The 17,859-nt window shown below is 40.7% G+C and overlaps 1 protein-coding gene, 1 non-coding gene and 1 pseudogene across 2 annotated transcripts; 2 read left to right on the top strand and 1 right to left on the bottom strand.

Moving 5' to 3' along the window:
• Window positions 1–4,651: 4,651 nt before the first annotated feature.
• On the top strand, window positions 4,652–4,745 carry LOC111589848 (small nucleolar RNA snoR31/Z110/Z27). Its single transcript, XR_004851680.1, has one exon. It is a non-coding gene; the product is annotated as a small nucleolar RNA snoR31/Z110/Z27 (small nucleolar RNA).
• Window positions 4,746–7,281: 2,536 nt separating this feature from the next.
• Window positions 7,282–8,683, bottom strand: LOC118473034 (uncharacterized; annotated as a pseudogene).
• Window positions 8,684–11,619: 2,936 nt separating this feature from the next.
• Window positions 11,620–13,590, top strand: LOC103634233 (cyclin-B1-3). The gene is made up of 6 exons (XM_023300700.2): window positions 11,620–12,080; window positions 12,180–12,306; window positions 12,417–12,668; window positions 12,751–12,909; window positions 12,991–13,169; window positions 13,452–13,590. The coding sequence occupies exons 1-6, from the start codon at window positions 11,641–11,643 to the stop codon at window positions 13,588–13,590; spliced, it is 1,296 nt and encodes a 431-aa protein (XP_023156468.2). The 5' UTR covers window positions 11,620–11,640.
• Window positions 13,591–17,859: the final 4,269 nt, after the last annotated feature.

Genomic DNA, 17,859 nt, shown 5'->3' with positions numbered 1-17,859 from the left:
TCAATTGGGACACTTAGTCCCCACAAGGACCACCACAACTTGGTGTCTCTTGCTTTGATTACAAAGGTGTTGGGAACAAGAATTGGGGAAGAAGAAAAGCGATCCAAGCTACAAGAACTCAAATGAACACAAATGTCTCTCTCTCACAAGCCACTAAATCTTTGGAATGTGTTTGGGACTTGGAGAGGATTTGATCTTTGCTTTTGTGTCTTGGAGTGAAGTCTAGAGCTCTTGTATTGAATGTGTTGGCTGAAAACTTGGATGCCTTGAAGTGTGGTGGTTGGGGGGTATTTATAGCCCCAACCACCAAAATGGCCATTGGGAGGGGCTGCTGTCGATGGGCGCACCGGACATTGTCCGGTGCGCCAGCCACGTCACCCAACCGTTAGGGTTCGACAGTTGGAGCTCTGACAAGTGGGGCCACATGACAGTCACTGTTCACTGTCCGGTGCGCCTTCTGGCGCTGCTCTGACTCTGCGCGCCTTGTCTGCGCACTGTAGCGTTGTCAACCAGCCGTTGAACTCGACCGTTGCGCTGGCGACCGTTGCTCCACTTGGCACATCGGATAGTCCGGTGCTACACCGAACAGTCCGGTGAATTATAGCGGAGTGGCTCCCCATAAACCCGAAGTTGAGCAGTTCAGAGTGGATCTCCCTGGTGCACCGAACACTGTCCGGTGGCACACCGGACAGTTCGGTGCGCCAGATCAGGGCAGCCTTCGGTTGGTTTTGCTCCTTTTTATTTGAACCCTTTCTTGGACTTTTTATTGGTTTGTGTTGAACCTTTGGCACCTGTAGAACTTATAATCTAGAGCAAACTAGTTAGTCCAATTATTTGTGTTGAGCAATTCAACCACCAAAATCATTTAGGAAAAGGTTTGGCCCTATTTCCCTTTCATGGATCTTACTTCGACGCTCCCGATTAGATATGGGGGAAGAAGAGCTCGGGGTTGTGGATCCAGTGTTGGACGACATAGATTAGCTGGTGCATACCGGTTCGGCCCCAATTCATCTTGGTCATAGATTGTTGGTCCGACAGGTAGAATTCAATCGCGGCATTTTAGAATCCTAACCAGAGGATTTGGATCCGACGGTTTTCGCTCCGTACCAGTTCATTTTACGTATGACCTAATCCTAGCCCTTGGTTTCTAATCCAGCGGCCAGAAACTGAAAGTTGCCTAGAGGGGGGGTGAATAGGCAAGTTAAGACTTTTTCAACAAAAACTAGAAGCAAACTGGCTAAAATTGAATTGATCTCGAAATTCACCTAGTTAACTTTGGAAATGAGATGTTCTAAATGATCCACAGGGTTCAAAGTAGTAGATCTGAGAAGGGCACCTCTCAAAACCCACACACCAAAAAGATATAAACAAATATTTCACGGAATGGTGAGAGAACGAAGAACACAAACAAACACAATGAGCAAGAATACAAGAGACACAAAATTTATCCCGAGGTTCGGTCACACCACCAAGGTGCCCTACTTCCTCGTTAAGGCGCCCACAAAGAGCCGGGTCTCTTTCAACCCTAATCCTCCCTTTGCCGACCACAAAGGTTAAGCCCACACACTAATCTTTGCTCAAACGAGCGGGTAATACAAACTTTCTTGTGGTCTTCCATAAGATTTGGAGACTCACAAGAGACACCTAGTCGTCTAGGAGCTAGAAGCTCCAAGAGTAATGAATCCACAAAGAACTCGATGTAGTACCAAAGCTCGAATCAAGAAGAGCAAGAAGGATATAGAGATGAAGCACCAAAATCGTAGCTCTTCAATCTCACTCAAAGATTTCTCTCCAAAGATTTGAAATGGGAGAGGCAAGAGGTGTGAGAGAGAGGGTGGGAGGTGTTTCTTAGGTTGGGAATGAAGTTTTGTGCGTGCTCTCCTATGGGGAAGAGTGTGGGAGGTGTATATAAAGGTGCCCCCAAAAGCTGGTGGCCGTTGGGGAAATCTGACTGAAAAACGGTTGAACCGGTTCTAAAACCGGTTGAACCGGATTCCACCAGGGGGTTTTCGATTCACTGGCGGACTCAGCCGGAGACTAGACCGGATTAAAATTCGGTTGAGCCAGACCAAAATTCGGTTGAACCGGTTGCAAATCCGGTTGAGCCGGGCCAAAATTCGGTTGAACCGGTTGCAAATCAAGTTGAACCGGGCCAAAATTCGGTTCAACCGTTTTTCCAAAAATCTGCACACGACTTTTTCTGACAGGACTGACTGGCAGACTGGCAGTGACAGAGGGGAACAATGCAGAAACCGGTTGAACCGATTTTAATTTCGGTTGAACCAATTTTTGAAACTGTTGCACAGATTTTGAGAAAACTGAAGTGAAACAAGGGTAAAATGGAAGTTTAGATCAAGGATTTTGAGCTTTAGTACCAACACCAACCTTCTTTATGGATCCCCCATGATAGTACGACGATTCCTATACTCAAGTTAGATAAAATATAATTAAGTAAACTCCTTGAGTCATTGGTGTCTCAAGTGTGATTTCTCCATGGTGTTGCTTCATAAGGATCACAAACATCTTTGTCTCACCTTTTGAAGCAAACACAAATCGAGCATGTGACTTGTGCCATTTCACCATATATGAGTTCAAATCATGGCATCAAGTCACCTTACTGATGCATCAACATGTTGTAACTCTTTATAGTTGATTAGTTCATCGACTTAGTGCAAGTACTCTCTTCTTCACCTTAGCCATGGTACCCCGGTCTACAAGCCATCGCTTGGCCTTCACCTTCACTTAGTTCCTCGAAGCCCTTTCCTTGCTATCTTCACCCTATCAAGCCATTCTTGAGTCACATCCTATTGAGCATCCATTGAGAGAATCATTTCTTCAATATTGTGAACCTTGCTTGAATGTCATCTGAATATAACTGCTAAGATCAATCAAGCTCTAGTTTGATTCTCATATATTCATATATGGACTAATGGTAATATGGTCAAGCTAATTCATGATTCCTCATATCTTATTCGCTTTGGCTTGACCAATCCTCTTAATCACTTCAACCTCTATTATTATCATATTTATGCATAGTGATTTCTCAGGACTTGTCCATATATTCAAACCAATATAGAAACCATATTATATCCATTTGCATTGTCTCACTGGTTATTTGACCTTGTGTTGAACCTTGTTCACTGGTCATTATCTATACTACCTATTAAGGCTCTAAGGGGTAGGCTGCCTCCCCTGGTTCTGCCTTCAGCCATTCTGCACCGTCCGCTCGCTTCCGTAAATCTACACCGTCCGCCCACCCACGCCCACGTTCGTCCGCCCCTCCCCGTCCCCCACCCCGCGTGAGTCTCCGCCGCCCCGCCTCCCCCCTCCAGTCACGGTAACCGGCGGCGAAGCTATATGAGGTCGCTCGGGTCGAGATCGATCCGCCGCCGCCCCGCCTCCCTCTCCCCCAGCGCCGTGATGCCCGCCGCCGCGCACGCCCTCCTTCCTCGCGATGCCCCGCCGCCCCCAAACAGTTCCGCGCTCTGCTTTCTCCGCCGCACGCACCCAAGCGCTCAGGACACGCCGCACGCCATCCGCTCCTCAACCGTTGCCCCAAACAGCTCCCACACTCCGTCTTCTCCGACGCCCGCCCGCCCGCCCATTGCCTCACACGCCGCACGCACTGCGATAAGAAGGCTCGTGCTCCTCGCCTCCTCCTATTTCTGTGGCTCCACGACGCCATGCGAAGGCGACTTCTTTTGCTGGTGGCAGTCCATCATAGGAATCTGCGCCGACGAGTTTGTTCGTGCATCCTTCGACTTTTCCTCTCCGTGCTCGTCGCACTCGCCCCCTTCCACTACCTCGCTCCGCCATGGGCCGCCTCCTCACATTTCCCCCCTTCCCATCTCACCCATCGCGCTGGGCTAGAGGAAGAGGACGAGGAGGACACAGCTCCGGCTTTTCCTGGGGTGGAAGCAGAGGCGGAGGCTAATGCGTAAGTCGGTGGCGCGGAGGCACAGACCGAGGTGCTAGGCGCCGGCAAGCCCGATCTCGAGTGCAAGATCGTGGCCGCCTCCTCACATTTCCCCCCTTCCCATCTCACCCATCTGCTTGTTTGATCTACCATTGCTGTGAAATTACCAGGATTGGCTCCTATTCGATGCATTCTAGGGCACGATTGTGCTTATGTTACCCAGTTTCTGCCCTCCTTTAATTTTTTATGAAGCACTGAAATTGTTAGCATGTGGGTACTCTTTGGATGCTCAGCAAGAATGAAGCAGTTGGCAACCTGGATAGATCTAACTCCTAAGCATGAAGCAGTTGACAACCTAGATAGATCTAATAGAATTGAGTCATGTTTTTTTGTTTTTAGGTTGCACAGATTGGATTTCTTTGTTCTTATGGTGTTTTGTCACGTTACAATTAGCCAAATGATGCAGTACGCATGCAAGCGCTACTTCGTGCTCGAGGACACCACGCTCCGCTGGTTCAAGTTTGCGCCATCCTCCAAGCGTGAGGTACCCAATTGCCACCACTGAATAACTACAGGCCCCTCCAATCTTGTTTCATTGTTTTTCCCTGCTCCATAATTTGATTTTAGTTGTTTTTTCTGCTCTGTAATTTGATTTTGGATAGTGAAGATAAACCGATGCATAATCCAACACTTGATCCGAGGTTGACTTTTGCTGAGCGACTAATTTTTATTTGTAGTATCTGATGACGAAACCTCGACCACTCTTAGGACACCTTTGGACACATTGTTAGCACTGTGAGTGAGAAGTACATTCTTTTCAGATGATATTGCAATTACACTTCAATTCTGCCTTTTATTTACGTTGTTAGGTATTTTCTGTTCTTTAGCATTGTTTGCTCTAGGTCGTTTCTTTACAACATTGCACTAGCATTTAATCCGTACGTGAGCCAATGATGATTAGCTATACATCTGGAGTTACTTACCACGAATGTTGGGAGTGGGTTATAAATTAGCGTTGATACATATGTGCATTTTTTGATAGTATTTAATCCATATAAAAATACCATTATTCCTGAATTCTACTGCTCTAAAAAATACAATGAAGATCATGAAAAGACACTTCAAAAGTTGTCGGTAGCTTTTGTTGCTTTCTAATTTGATTTTTTTTGTTAGTGTCGAGGTGAGATCCGCAATCCTCCTGCCAGTATATTCTTCCTTAATTGAACTCTTGGGGTACCAAATTTGAGTTAATTAAACTCCTTATATGTAATTGAATGTTTGAATCTGTAGTATGAAACAATGTCAAATTTATTTTGATTGGCTGGGATAAGGATCACCTCTATTTCATTTTTCTTTCCTCAACAATAGTGATTCATCTATTCTTTAGGCTCGTCGACCACTCCAAAAGTCTAGATTTCACCATCTGAAATCACTTGCTTCTTATTCTTCCTAAATTCATCTATTTTTTGGTTATGTGCCATCATAGATCTGCTTTTTTGTCTATTCTAACTAAATGTTCATTTTTAAATTTATTTTATGTGTTCATGCAACCAAAGTTGTCTTAAACTTATTGAATTTTAGTTTGTTAGGAATTTTTATATAGTTACAAAGTTATTAAATTTTTTCATACTCTTGTGACGAGTGCCATTGTACAAGTCGATGTTGCTCCCTTCAAGCAGTGGTACATCACCCACTACAGAGTGGACATCGGTAGGAAGATGCATGTTGCCAACAAGGATGCAGCTAAGGTATATTCATGCAATTTAAGGTTTAATTGATGTTTGCCCTTATAATGGGTTGACTTTATAGTTTATGGATTGTTGTATTTGGTGAATAGTTGCTTGCTAGATATCTTACTACTGCAGTGTTTTTAACATGTGCACTTATTTGTCTTGTGGTTTTTCAATGATCTCTTCCTTCTCAATGATCAACATGTTGTATTTCATTAGCTACTTTTAATTTTTGCAATCATTATCTCATGATGTTTTTTGTAGGGAAAACAATAGTTAAATTAAAATTTTCTTTCTATAGCTCAATTGATGTTTCCTATAACTGACCATTTATTGTTTGTGTAGGGATAAGAGGGTGAGGCTATATCCGAGGAAACAAAGAAGAGCAACCATGTGCAGAGGAAGATTGAGAAGCGCCAGCAGGGTCGTGCACTTGACACTCATATTGAAGAGCAATTTGGTAGTGGGAGATTGTTGGCTTGCGTTTCTTCCAGCCCTGGACTGTGGCCGAGCTGATGGGTAAGGAATACTAGATTTCTTGTGTCATGTCTTAGACATTAATTCTCATTTTGTGTTTTGGTCCATGCCATATGGCATTAGCATATGGAATTAAGATATTTATGCCCGTCGATCTTATATTACGGATGAAAGAAAGCCAGAAGTGGACAGTAGGAGATATGTTGAGTTGCATCTATGCATTATGTCACAAATAGGACCATTTCACCTCGCTTAAGTAGCTTACAGTTTACACATGAATTATCCTGACAGTTGTTGGGCATTCCCTTTTATTGGTGAGCTACATCCTTGAGGCTAACCTACAATGGCATTTTCTTTTATTGGTCAGCTACATCTTTGAGGGTAATGTGGTCGAGTTCTACATGAATAAGCTCCAGAGGAAGAAGGGCAAGGGTGCTGCATCTTAGAGCATTCTTTTAGCTAGAACAACAGAATATCTTCTACTTGGGGTTAATGCACGACATGCTTCAAATGAGCGAAAGGCCAGACTTATAGTTATTTGTTGTTTTTAATGCCACATGCTTCATGTAAGCAGATTTGCATATTTATCATTCGATCAACTCAACTTGGTCAATAATTGTGTCATCATCCATTATTAAGTGTATGCTCGTACGTTGTTATAGAGTAAACATGTTATGATAAGATACATTGAGGTGCAGAAGCATTAATTGTCGTTTAATGCTCTTGTTAGCATCCTTTAAGGGTTAAGATTATTTACATACCTTAAAAATATATACTCTGCCATGAAAAGCAAACTATCACGAAATATTTTTATGGATTTTATCTTTATTGATGAAGATAAAAATATAGTTATGTAAATAATCTTAACCTTTAAAAGGTGCTAACCATAGCATAGAACAATAACAAATGCTTCTGTATCTCAATGTATCTTAACACTGATCAAATCATCTTGTATGTGCAGGTTTAGTGTTCAAAATGGCGGCCTTAGGCAGGCTTGGTGGTCTTCTGAGTTAGGTTTAGGGCCACTGGTAGCTTGTCTCCTTCAGTGTTCAAAGCTCCTCATGTCCACCAGGCTATTCATTGGTGGTGAGTTTTTGTTGTCTTGTTTCCTCTAATATACCAACAGCCTTCCATTTTATGTTTATTAGTGTTCTTTGGTTAGGTCTTGACGTGAAACTAAGACAAGCATTCAGTTAGTTTGGACAGGTTACTAAAGATTTGTATACACATTTGAATGCTATTATGATGTGTGTTAGTGGCTCACTGAATGGTATTGATCCAATTTCCTCTACTGTTGCGTAATGGTAGATTACGAACAGCAAGCTAACAACTTTGATCATTGGGCTTTTGGTTACCGATATAGTAGCAATTCCAACAACAAGGTCTGGGGTATGCTGTTTTGGTAGCTCAGGAGATGCAATGCTTACAATATTGTCATCTTCCTCATCATCCGAATAATCAAATACCACTGTTCTCTTTCTGTTATTTGCATTAGTGGATCCCCTCTTGTACTTTATCCCATGTTCATCATCGCTGCTATTTCCATCTGCTTCTTCCTTCACACAAATTTGTGCATCAGCAGTAGCTAAAAATACTAACAACATTAGTTCTATATTAGCATGCTTGTAAAGGGTTGATATACAGGACTAGATGTGTGCTGAGAGTTATAGACGAGAAAGTAAAGCACAAAGAATTTGAATATGAACATTTGTGAGATAATACCTGCAACACTTGCTACAGCTGTAGAATTACTGGTACTTGGAGGCATAGGTTTTGCTGATGCACGACCCCACATGTTAGCCAGCGATCCACCATTACTAGGAATGGCCTTTCCATTTTGAGCTTTACTTTTGCTTGCATAGGCATCAACTGATTGTTCTTTGACAACAGGACCATTGCCAGCCTTATCTAATATTGTGGAATTATCCTTCTCGAACTTAGTGTCTGCTCCCTGCTTTGAACTTACAGGCAAATCTTGCCGCCGAGCAGTAACAAACTGCTCCTTTGGAGTAACACTAGGCTTAGACTATGCGGCGGCTGCAGCACTATTCAAGGGCTTTGGTGGCAATGAACTCACATGCTTTCCATTGGATGTTCGCTTGACAAAAGAATTCAAAACACCACAAAACCTGTGCATGATTGTGAAGTGACGAAATTGAGAATACTGATCAGGGATAAAAGTTGCATAAATATACATGCATATGAACACAGGTTTGCATCAAGGTATTATCTTTGACAAATTTCACTATTTTATATATAAATCTATCTCCATCTATATGTGTGTTTGGTTATGTATATTCTCATCTGGTTATGTCTTTGCTTACAATTCCTTCGTGGGCATGCCTTAGACTTGGAGAAAACCAAATGGGCTAAGAGAACAATACCTATTATCTCTCAAACAGTTCTCATAATCAAAAGGCTGGTTGAAAAGCTCCTCTGCCTGCACAAATTCATGATTCCAAAGTATAGCTGTATCTTTTGGAATACAGGCCTGGATACTGTAGATCTGAACCGAACAAGAATCTTTGAAAATTTGCCTTGCTTCTGCATGGAAGACAGATTAACTTTTCACATAAGAAATTTGACACTAGATAAAAGAAACATATCGCTGGGAAGTGAAATGGTTGTTTTCCTTTTTTGCTACTGACTAAGAAGAGATCCAGATGTTCTGATATTCACAGAGGTAACTGCATGCCGGAGTAACTAATATTGTTGGCCTCCAACTGTATACATTTTGTTAGCTATTTATGTTTGCATTTTAGCTGGTGATATGGGTTAATAAGCTGATCAGATCCCTCCCTCTGTTTGCCATTATTATACTTTCATATAATGCATAGTACTACATGTTTTCTTTGACCTTCATTTGATTACTGACCATTGTGTTATAAAGCTACTTCTAACTTGTGTGCCAAATTACATGTTACGACTATTCATTCGATTATCTGGCCATGATGGATTACCCACTTCCATCAGAACTTCCCATGCCTTTGTCAGCCAATCCTATTAAAGAAGTTAGTCCTTAAACATCAATTTCCATGCATCATGTCGCTCTGTATATCATGTCTTGCTAAGTTTAAGCATTTATGAATCATGTCGCTGTGTATATCATGGCTAAGTGGTAATTGCCCTTATGTTTACATGAGCAGTGCGTACAACATATATGCGCAGATTGTAAATGAATGACATAATGTTAGTTGTGACATAAGATGAGCAACACTAACTCCTTTGTTTGGCCATTGGTCGATGTTCAAATATATTTGTACTTGACAAAGGAAATTGTTATATGGTGAAAGTTGTGCTGACCTTTTTTTTAGTTATAGCAAAAGCTTCTTCTGAAGGGTACAACTCTGACTAAATATTTCATTTTTGGTGAAAATTGTTATATGGCTTGATTATCTGAATGGGAAATACATTAGTTGAAACTGAAAAACAAAATTGAGTATACACAGTAACATCCATATTTTTTGGGATGCAGATTGGGCCACTGAATTCATTGTGTTTTGGGCTTTCTTTTAGATATTTTATTTCTTGCATTTCTGGAACTAAATTGTGTACGACAAACTGTATATATTAATAAAAGGACTTCCCTTATATTTCATTTATGCATTGTCCTTACCCCGGTACCACACATGAAACTAAACGGTAGGAGTATATTTGCTATGTAGACCAAATGGCTAAAACCATCCAATATTTTCATAAACTGAAAATGCAGAGAAAGCAATAAAGTTGTATCAATACAACCGTACAGGCTTAGTAGGAGCTTCTAATATCTAGCACTAATAATATGTAGAATGACATATGACTGAACAAACAATATGAGGACTGGTAACAATATTGATTTTGCTAATAGGGCTTAGATTGGATACTATGATTTGTTCCCATGTGATTTTTCCAGTCCTCTGTAGGGCTTGAAGATCATCCTTTGACTCATTTATGATATATTGGCCCATGGTCTACATGTTAAGCCGCCTTTGTTTGACCACCTCAATATATTGTTTCCTTGGTTTTGTATTTTTTTAATTTAAAATAACCTACCCTGCTGCCTTGCCGGGGAGTGGCCAGCGACCGCTCCACATGACCACATCGACTGAGGACATGAGGGAGGCACCGACAGTCACAGAGGTGCTGTACAAGTGGACAAACATCGGCAAGGGGTGGCAGTCACGCTGGTTCGCGATCCACGACAGAGTGCTCTCCTACTCGGAGTGGATCCACGCATTTCACCGAGCAAGCTATGCCAAGTCTTGGAACAGCGCAATGTTCTTGCAATGCCAGCAAGTTCAAAAAGGTGAAATTCCATTCCTCCCCCCATTACATGATGAAGCTCCATTCTCTGAGTAACACAATCAGTGTCCTTTCTTAGATAGGAGTAAAAAGACAATATCACAGCCTCTACACACAAAGCATATATGGCCCATGTTCGGCCTCCTTTCTTAATTATAGAAAACATTCATTGGAGGTGACCGATAAATGGGATCTGAATTCTATCGGTGATGTGGTTTCTTTAGACCAAAATTTGGGGAAAGAACTGTCGATTTGCAAGAAAACCATATAGATTCTTTCCAAACAAGTTAACATTAAAAACCTACACATAACCTAATTTTGAGTGTCACCATAAAAAACATAACTTTGAGTGAATACCAAACTCCATTGGTAAACACAGTCCCAAATTTTACAACAAACAGAGTTTTAAATATTGCAAGCTACTGGGTTGACTGGTTGGCAGGCAAATCATATCGCATATTTTTGGGCTGATAAAAAAAATAAATACCATATTTATTGAAAATCTATTGGTGATAATGTAAACCCGCTAACATTGTCTCCTTTTTGTTAAGAGCGCCGCCACCTCCCGCATGGCAGCCGCCTCCCGACCGAGATATCCTGCCGCCGCCCACCTTGCTGGTGCCGGGCTTCTGGCCCCCAGCTCGGACAACGGCGAGGCAAAGGGGGGAGGAGGGAGGACGCCCGGCGGCGGCGCGGCGAGGGCACCCCGAGCCGCCTGCGGGAACGACGCGGGGGAGGAGCTCACGCAGTGCGCACCTATGAGTTTCAGTTTCAGGTACAAGCAAATCTAAAGGTCTAGCGACATGCATGTACAGGTCGTATTACTCCAAAATACTATGCAGATTATTAGCACCAACGACAATGCGTGGAACCATCATCTCTGCATTGCTAGCATGTACTCCATAAGAAACCTTCATCTGTACAAACACTAACTATTCACTAATCCTGAACCTGAAAGCTGACGACTCCATGATCTTTATTAAGCAAATAAAGATCATTCAGATTGTCATTTCTGTGATCGTCAGTACTGTAATCTCAGTTCTGCAAAAAAATTTATCTGGTGTACCTTTAGATTGTTATTCCATAAGTAGCACTCATAATAAAGGTTTGAATATTTGATGTTGCATGGTCCTTCATGTGATTTTGGTATTGGGATTTTCTCTGCTAATGCACCTATGTTCGTCTTCTAAAAATTCAACTTGATCAGATGCCGCCAGACTGGTCAGGAAGCCAATGGATACATTTCCACAGCCAGCGGCGGCAAGAGGCCGTAGGGCACTTGTCGACGTTGGCAATCTTATGAATGGTCGGCCTTCTCTTGTGAACCATCAGAAGCAAGCGGTTGCGGCAGCGGCAACCAGTCATAAACCACTCAACGTTGGCAACAAGAAGCCACTTGTTCCTCAGGCAGCAGCAAGAGGCATGCGACCCCTTGCCGACGTTACGAATCTTATGATCAATGACCGTGCTGCTCCTGCAAATCGTCAGAAGCCTCTAGATGCTGTGTTTAACAGGAACGGGAAGGCAGTAAAGCTGAAGGAATGCAAGGTGAAGCCTGAAGTCATTGTGACCATTCCAGATTCCGAGAAGGAGAAGAAAGGCAAATTGCCTGGAGGTCAGAGAGTCTGTAGGAGGGTGCCAACACTTTTTGACAATTTGACAAAATGCAGCAGGTATGAACACAAGCAAAATTCTAAGGTTAAGGTTGTCTCTTTCTTTTTTATTCTAAGAATGCCCGTGTACCCTTTTTGTGTGTTGTGTGTGTTTACAAAGGCCTCTGATGGGATTACCACCCCGAAGAAGAAGGATCCATATGACATTGATGCACCTGATTCTTGCAATGAGCTGGCAGTCGTTGAATATGTTGAGGACATTTACAAATTCTACAAGAGCACTGAGGTAAAAATTCCAAGCGGTAATTTTTATCATGCTGCAATTGCTGATTCAGTGGATTGTCGAAGTGACCATTTCTGATGATTGTTGATCTGTGGCATGTTTTGCTTGTGCAGGGCACCTGCCTTCCTCTCAGCAGCTACATGAGCTCACAGGCTGAAATCAGTGAGAGAATGAGAGCTATCCTTATCGACTGGATTATCGAGGTACAGTACAGGCTTACTCTAATGCCAGAGACACTTTACTTGACCGTCTACATCATCGACCAGTACTTATCTATGGAGAGTGTACCAAGAAAGGAGCTACAGCTCGTCGGCATAAGTGCCATGCTGATAGCAAGCAAGTACGAAGAGATATGGGCTCCACTGGTAGGCTGGCTGATTTTGTTTCTAAAACATGCTATAGTCCATTCTTCGATTAGCTTTCACAACAAGCAGCGATATTTTACAGGTTAAGGACTTGATGTGCCTCTGTGACAACGCATTTACCAGAGACCAGGTTCTGACCAAGGAAAAGGCCATCCTGGACAGGCTCCATTGGAACCTGACGGTTCCAACAATGTACATGTTCATTGTTAGGTACCTGAAAGCCGCAATGTGTGACACAGAGGTATAGTTGTCCAAGTAATGTTGTTTTAGCACCACACCACACATTTAGATATTGAAATTTTCTTCGGTGCTTTTGGTGCAGCTTGAGAACATGGCATTCTTCTACTCCGAGCTGGCATTGGTCCATTACGCGATGCTGGTTTACCCTTCATCGGTGACCGCAGTCGCTGCCGTCTATGCTGCCAGGTCTACACTTGGGATGAATCCACCATGGACTGATATTCTGGAACATCACACTGGCCTAGCTGAGCCACAGTTACTGTACGTCCTTCGATGACTATCTCTCTTGCCTTCGAAATCCAGTTCTAGCGCGAATCATTGACTGATGAGTTAGCTTTCTTCATGTTATCAGGGGCCTCTGGAATAAAAAATGTGATTTTGACATGCTATTGCAACCAAACCATTTCTGTCAAGTATTAACTGAATGATCATGCCCAAAAAAAACAATCCTGTGTGCTGAAAACAATGTAGATTACTTTTCAATTCTTTGGCTAGGAGTAACTTGTTGGTTGCTGAGGATGATGCTTTTAACCGTAACCACAGGGACTGCGCTAGGCGGCTTATCAGCTTCCATACCCTGGCTCCGGAAAGCAAGCAGAAGGCGGTGTACAGGAAGTACTCCAAGCCCAAGCTCGGCTCCGTCACGCTTCAATCCCCTGTCAAGAAGCTGTTGTCAGGTTGAGGCTCGCTGCTGCTCATTGTTTTGTATCATCGCTTCGATGGTACCATTTGTTTGGGTCGTGTGCTCTTTGCTTTTCTACTGAAGTAGAGCCTGTGTTGGTTAGTCAGTTTGCTTAAATGACTACTGAACTCTATTTCTACTGAAGCAGAGCCTGTGTTGTATGTGTGTTGGGAGAATGTGATATGTGATGTCAAGCTCAAACTTCTTCTCATCCTTTCATGTCTTTAATATATATATATATTTTAAAAAAATCCAGTAGTTTCTAAATCTTTACTTAAAACAATAGATATATGGAAAGCGTTACAACATTTCTATTTTTGAATTGTTCAATTCATCCAGTAAAGCAACATAAGGTTGATCCGAATTCAGGTTCACAAGAAATTCTATAAAGCAATACAATACATGGGAAGAACACTGAAGTGCCCTGAGGTCTGTAGACCATGTGCATATATTTTTGTTTCTCTCAATTTATGCCTGGATATTCAAGGAGGAATGTTCTATTGGTACAAGGATCCTATTGTTGGACCAGGATTTTCCAAGGTACACACACTTACTAGATATCATTATATCACTAAACAGATTAAAAGCCTGAAATTACAAACCCTTATTAATTGTTAAATCTTGACTGTGAGGTTTTGTTTCAGCCATATCATTTTTTGTAATTTTGTTCATATGTTAATTATGAAACGTTTTTCTGATTATCCAGTAAAATGATCCGGTCGTAAAATGGCAAGGCGTACAAGTTACATTTTGCAGCTTCTCTATGTAAATGAACATGATATTATCTGCTTATTGTTATTACCTGCTTATGGCCAGACCAATATATATTGAGTTTGAAAAAGAAGTTTGACAAAAAGGCTTTCAGATGTATGCTATAATTTTCTATATATTTGCGTCTAAATCCCACTCCATGCGATGGTTCATTATGCAGGTGGACTTTTTCATGGTGTCCGTAGTCTCACATTTGGTGTTGACCTAATGAAAATTCAGTTGATGGGCATCCTTGAGGTACTAAATTTATGTGGAAATGTGTATTTGTGCATCTGCTTCCCTGAACTGCTATTTGGAGAATAAAGTCCATTATTCTAAACTCATGTTCAGTCCTTGGGGATTTTATCTTATAATTCTCTTACATGTTTGCTTTTATTTTATCAGGAGCACCACAGGAGTTGCTCAAAGTTGTGCCACCTTTGCAGCATTCTCATGCATCATGGAAGGACTCAATAAGCAGCCGGCTGCAGTGGCTCGCACACTTGGAGGGACTACCGCGATGGTCGTGCATGAAAAATGTAGTATTATGTCTCTGTTCAGGCTTCCACCCATTCTTGATGCATCAGATGCTTTTGTTTCATGTTGCTTAGCGTTAGTAAAGCCATAGCACTGGACTATAGAATAGATGGCGTGAGAGATGGTGAAGGAAGGTAACTTCAACCTTCTGTTCTTTATTGTGTTAACCCCATGTTATGTAAATTTTGTTTTTGGACAAAATGTGTAACATGCCCTAAAATCTAGATTCCTTTTGCTTTATCGGACCGTGTTTCCCTTGATGTATCAATGTTACAACCAATTGTCTCTATAAAGTTCTAGAATCAGATTAATTTTAATTAACAGTACAACACATGACCATATATAGGGACATGTTGAAGACTTGAACCAACTTAGTATAATGAATGATCATTAATGTTGTCAAAATTCAGAAATACGAACAACAATATAGCCTTCGATTTTGCACGAGATTAGTGTAATAAAAACTGGTGCACTCAAGGGAGCAAAGGATACTCTCGAAAAGAAAATGGAAGAACTTACATGGCACGTGTAGTTAGAGAAACGACTAAGGGTATCTTTTTCTTTTATCTTCTTTGTTTCTTCGCACTTCTAAGCAGCAAAACATAATTGTATTAATGTTTCAACTTTTGTAGTTTTAATATGAGCTCTGGTATTGACAAATGACTATTTTTCAATTACTTGACACAAATGAATTCATGTGCAACAGACAGACTTGGAAGAAGAAAAGGCTCGAGAGTTGTCAAAACTGCAGAGCTCTCTGGAAGAATTACAAGCTAAACTGGATGAGACAAGCAAAATGCTTGCTAAGGAGCGAGAAGCTGCTAATACTATTGAAGAAGCTTGTGCGAGGGAAACTCAGAGTTATCGTCCAAAACACTGATTCCTTCAAGTAGGTTTCCTGTTTTCCTTAGCAGCTTACACTTTTGAATGAACTGATATCATGCAAAGAAAATGTTTATAACTACTGTTCTAAGACAATACAAGAACAAACACTCTCGATGGGGTAAGATTGAAACATTTCTATTATGTCAACATATGATCAATATTTCTGCTTCGGTGTGTGTTGTAGACAAGGCTATAGGTTGTACATAATTAAACAAGTAGGCACTTCATTACGCTTTGACTTAAATCTACTTACAATATTACACTTCATTACGCCTCGACTCAAATCTGCTTACAAAACTAACATTTTGTTGAATATTTTGTATATGTCGTTGCAACACGTGGAAACCTAACTATCATATATAGAAGTCTGCATGGTACTGATGGTTGCTATATCGTTGCAACGCGTGGAAACATTAACTATCATATATAGAATTCTGCATGGTACTGATGGTTGCAATATAGTGGTGAAATAGCTAGATTAAAATAACAAAAAGTTATGCATGGCTAGGATCACAAATGGACTATAAAATCTTTTCTCATAACAATATAACATATATTTATACATAAGTTATCGTGACATTATATGATCCCGTTGCAACGCACGGGCATTCACCTAGTATACTATTTAAGTATGTTCATCATACTGAATTTCCTGTTCAACACTTAGCAAACTTGTTAGACCTTTAAATGTGTTGTTATCCAAATCACCAAAACTCACAAAAGGGATGAATGCACTTTCAATCTCCCCCTTTTTGGTGATTGATGACAACACATTTAAAGCTTACATAAGATTTGATAAATAAGATTTTGAATCCTATGATATAGTTTCCTCCCCCTAAATATGTGCATTTCATAAAATACCAATTTTGTACTCAAATGCCAAAAGCACATATTTGGGTCAAAGTATGGAGACAACTTATATCATACTATTCATGGGGTGCACTGAGCCATAAAATAAACGTCACTCATCAATTTCCTACATCTTATGTTTTACTTATGATTCTCCTTTTTGTTAATTATTTCTCCCCTTTTTAAAAGTCTTCTAACACTTAGTTACATAAGACTAAAGGTAAGCTTTAATGCAAAATTTCTCCCCCTTTGTCATAAATCTCCAAAAAGGATACAAAGAATATAAAAGGGTAGAAATTATGATTAAGCAAGATTTGAACACACTATCATGAAGAGGGTCCTTAGATGGCACAAAGGTAATGGATAAGTGACATGAAGTGATGTACCTTTGCATTTTACCTTTTCAAGGGGAGTTCCAAACTTGTGTTGGATTTACAATTCATTTGCAAGCTCTTCTTGGTATAGTTGTGACATAGGTCCAAGATATCGAATGAATATTGTCATACTAATTGAAAGATAAATCTTGATACTTGGAGTCTAGATGTCACCTAGCATTTTCTTATCATAACAAGAGGCAACATGAAAATTACACAAGTATGGATTCTACAGCTAGTGATCATGTACGAAAAATATCAATTGAAAACCGTCAATTGATACAATTTGTTAGATAAGCAGATCACTAATTGCATATTACACAAAGTTCTCCTCAAGTTTTAGTGTGCACATATATATAAATTCAATTGATACCAATTGAGAGTACTTATTTGCAATTTAAAGTACCATTAGCATAAAAGGAGTATCAACTAAACATAATCATGCAACATAAGAAACATGCGCACTATTTAATCAATTAAGTGCTAGACAGGAGAATTTATAAGCTATGCTACTTTAGACATTTGCAAATCAAAAGAATATAATACATGTTTACCATTTTTAGATGATGTTGGAGTAGCATATAAAAGAAGAACTCATTCCCTTATGAAATGTATAAAAGATACATTTATTGGAGCAAAGAATCTTTGATACCCATCAAAATTTGCAGTGGAAGCGATTGTCTTTGCTTGAAGATTCCTTTCTAATTTGAGACTACACACATAATAGACTTGAAAATGGAGTTAGTCTCAAAGATTCAAATTATAGACCATTCTCCCCCTAAATGTGTGCATACAAGTGATGAATACTTATTTAGCTTATGCACTTGGACTTGTGAGGTCAGGGGATTAAGTTCTACAATTTGAACCTTGGTAC

The sequence above is a fragment of the Zea mays genome, chromosome 7 (assembly GCF_902167145.1).
Source record: "Zea mays cultivar B73 chromosome 7, Zm-B73-REFERENCE-NAM-5.0, whole genome shotgun sequence".
Lineage (NCBI taxonomy): Eukaryota > Viridiplantae > Streptophyta > Magnoliopsida > Poales > Poaceae > Zea > Zea mays.
Note: the sequence above shows the minus strand (reverse complement) of the source record. Positions and strands in the feature narration are given on the sequence as shown.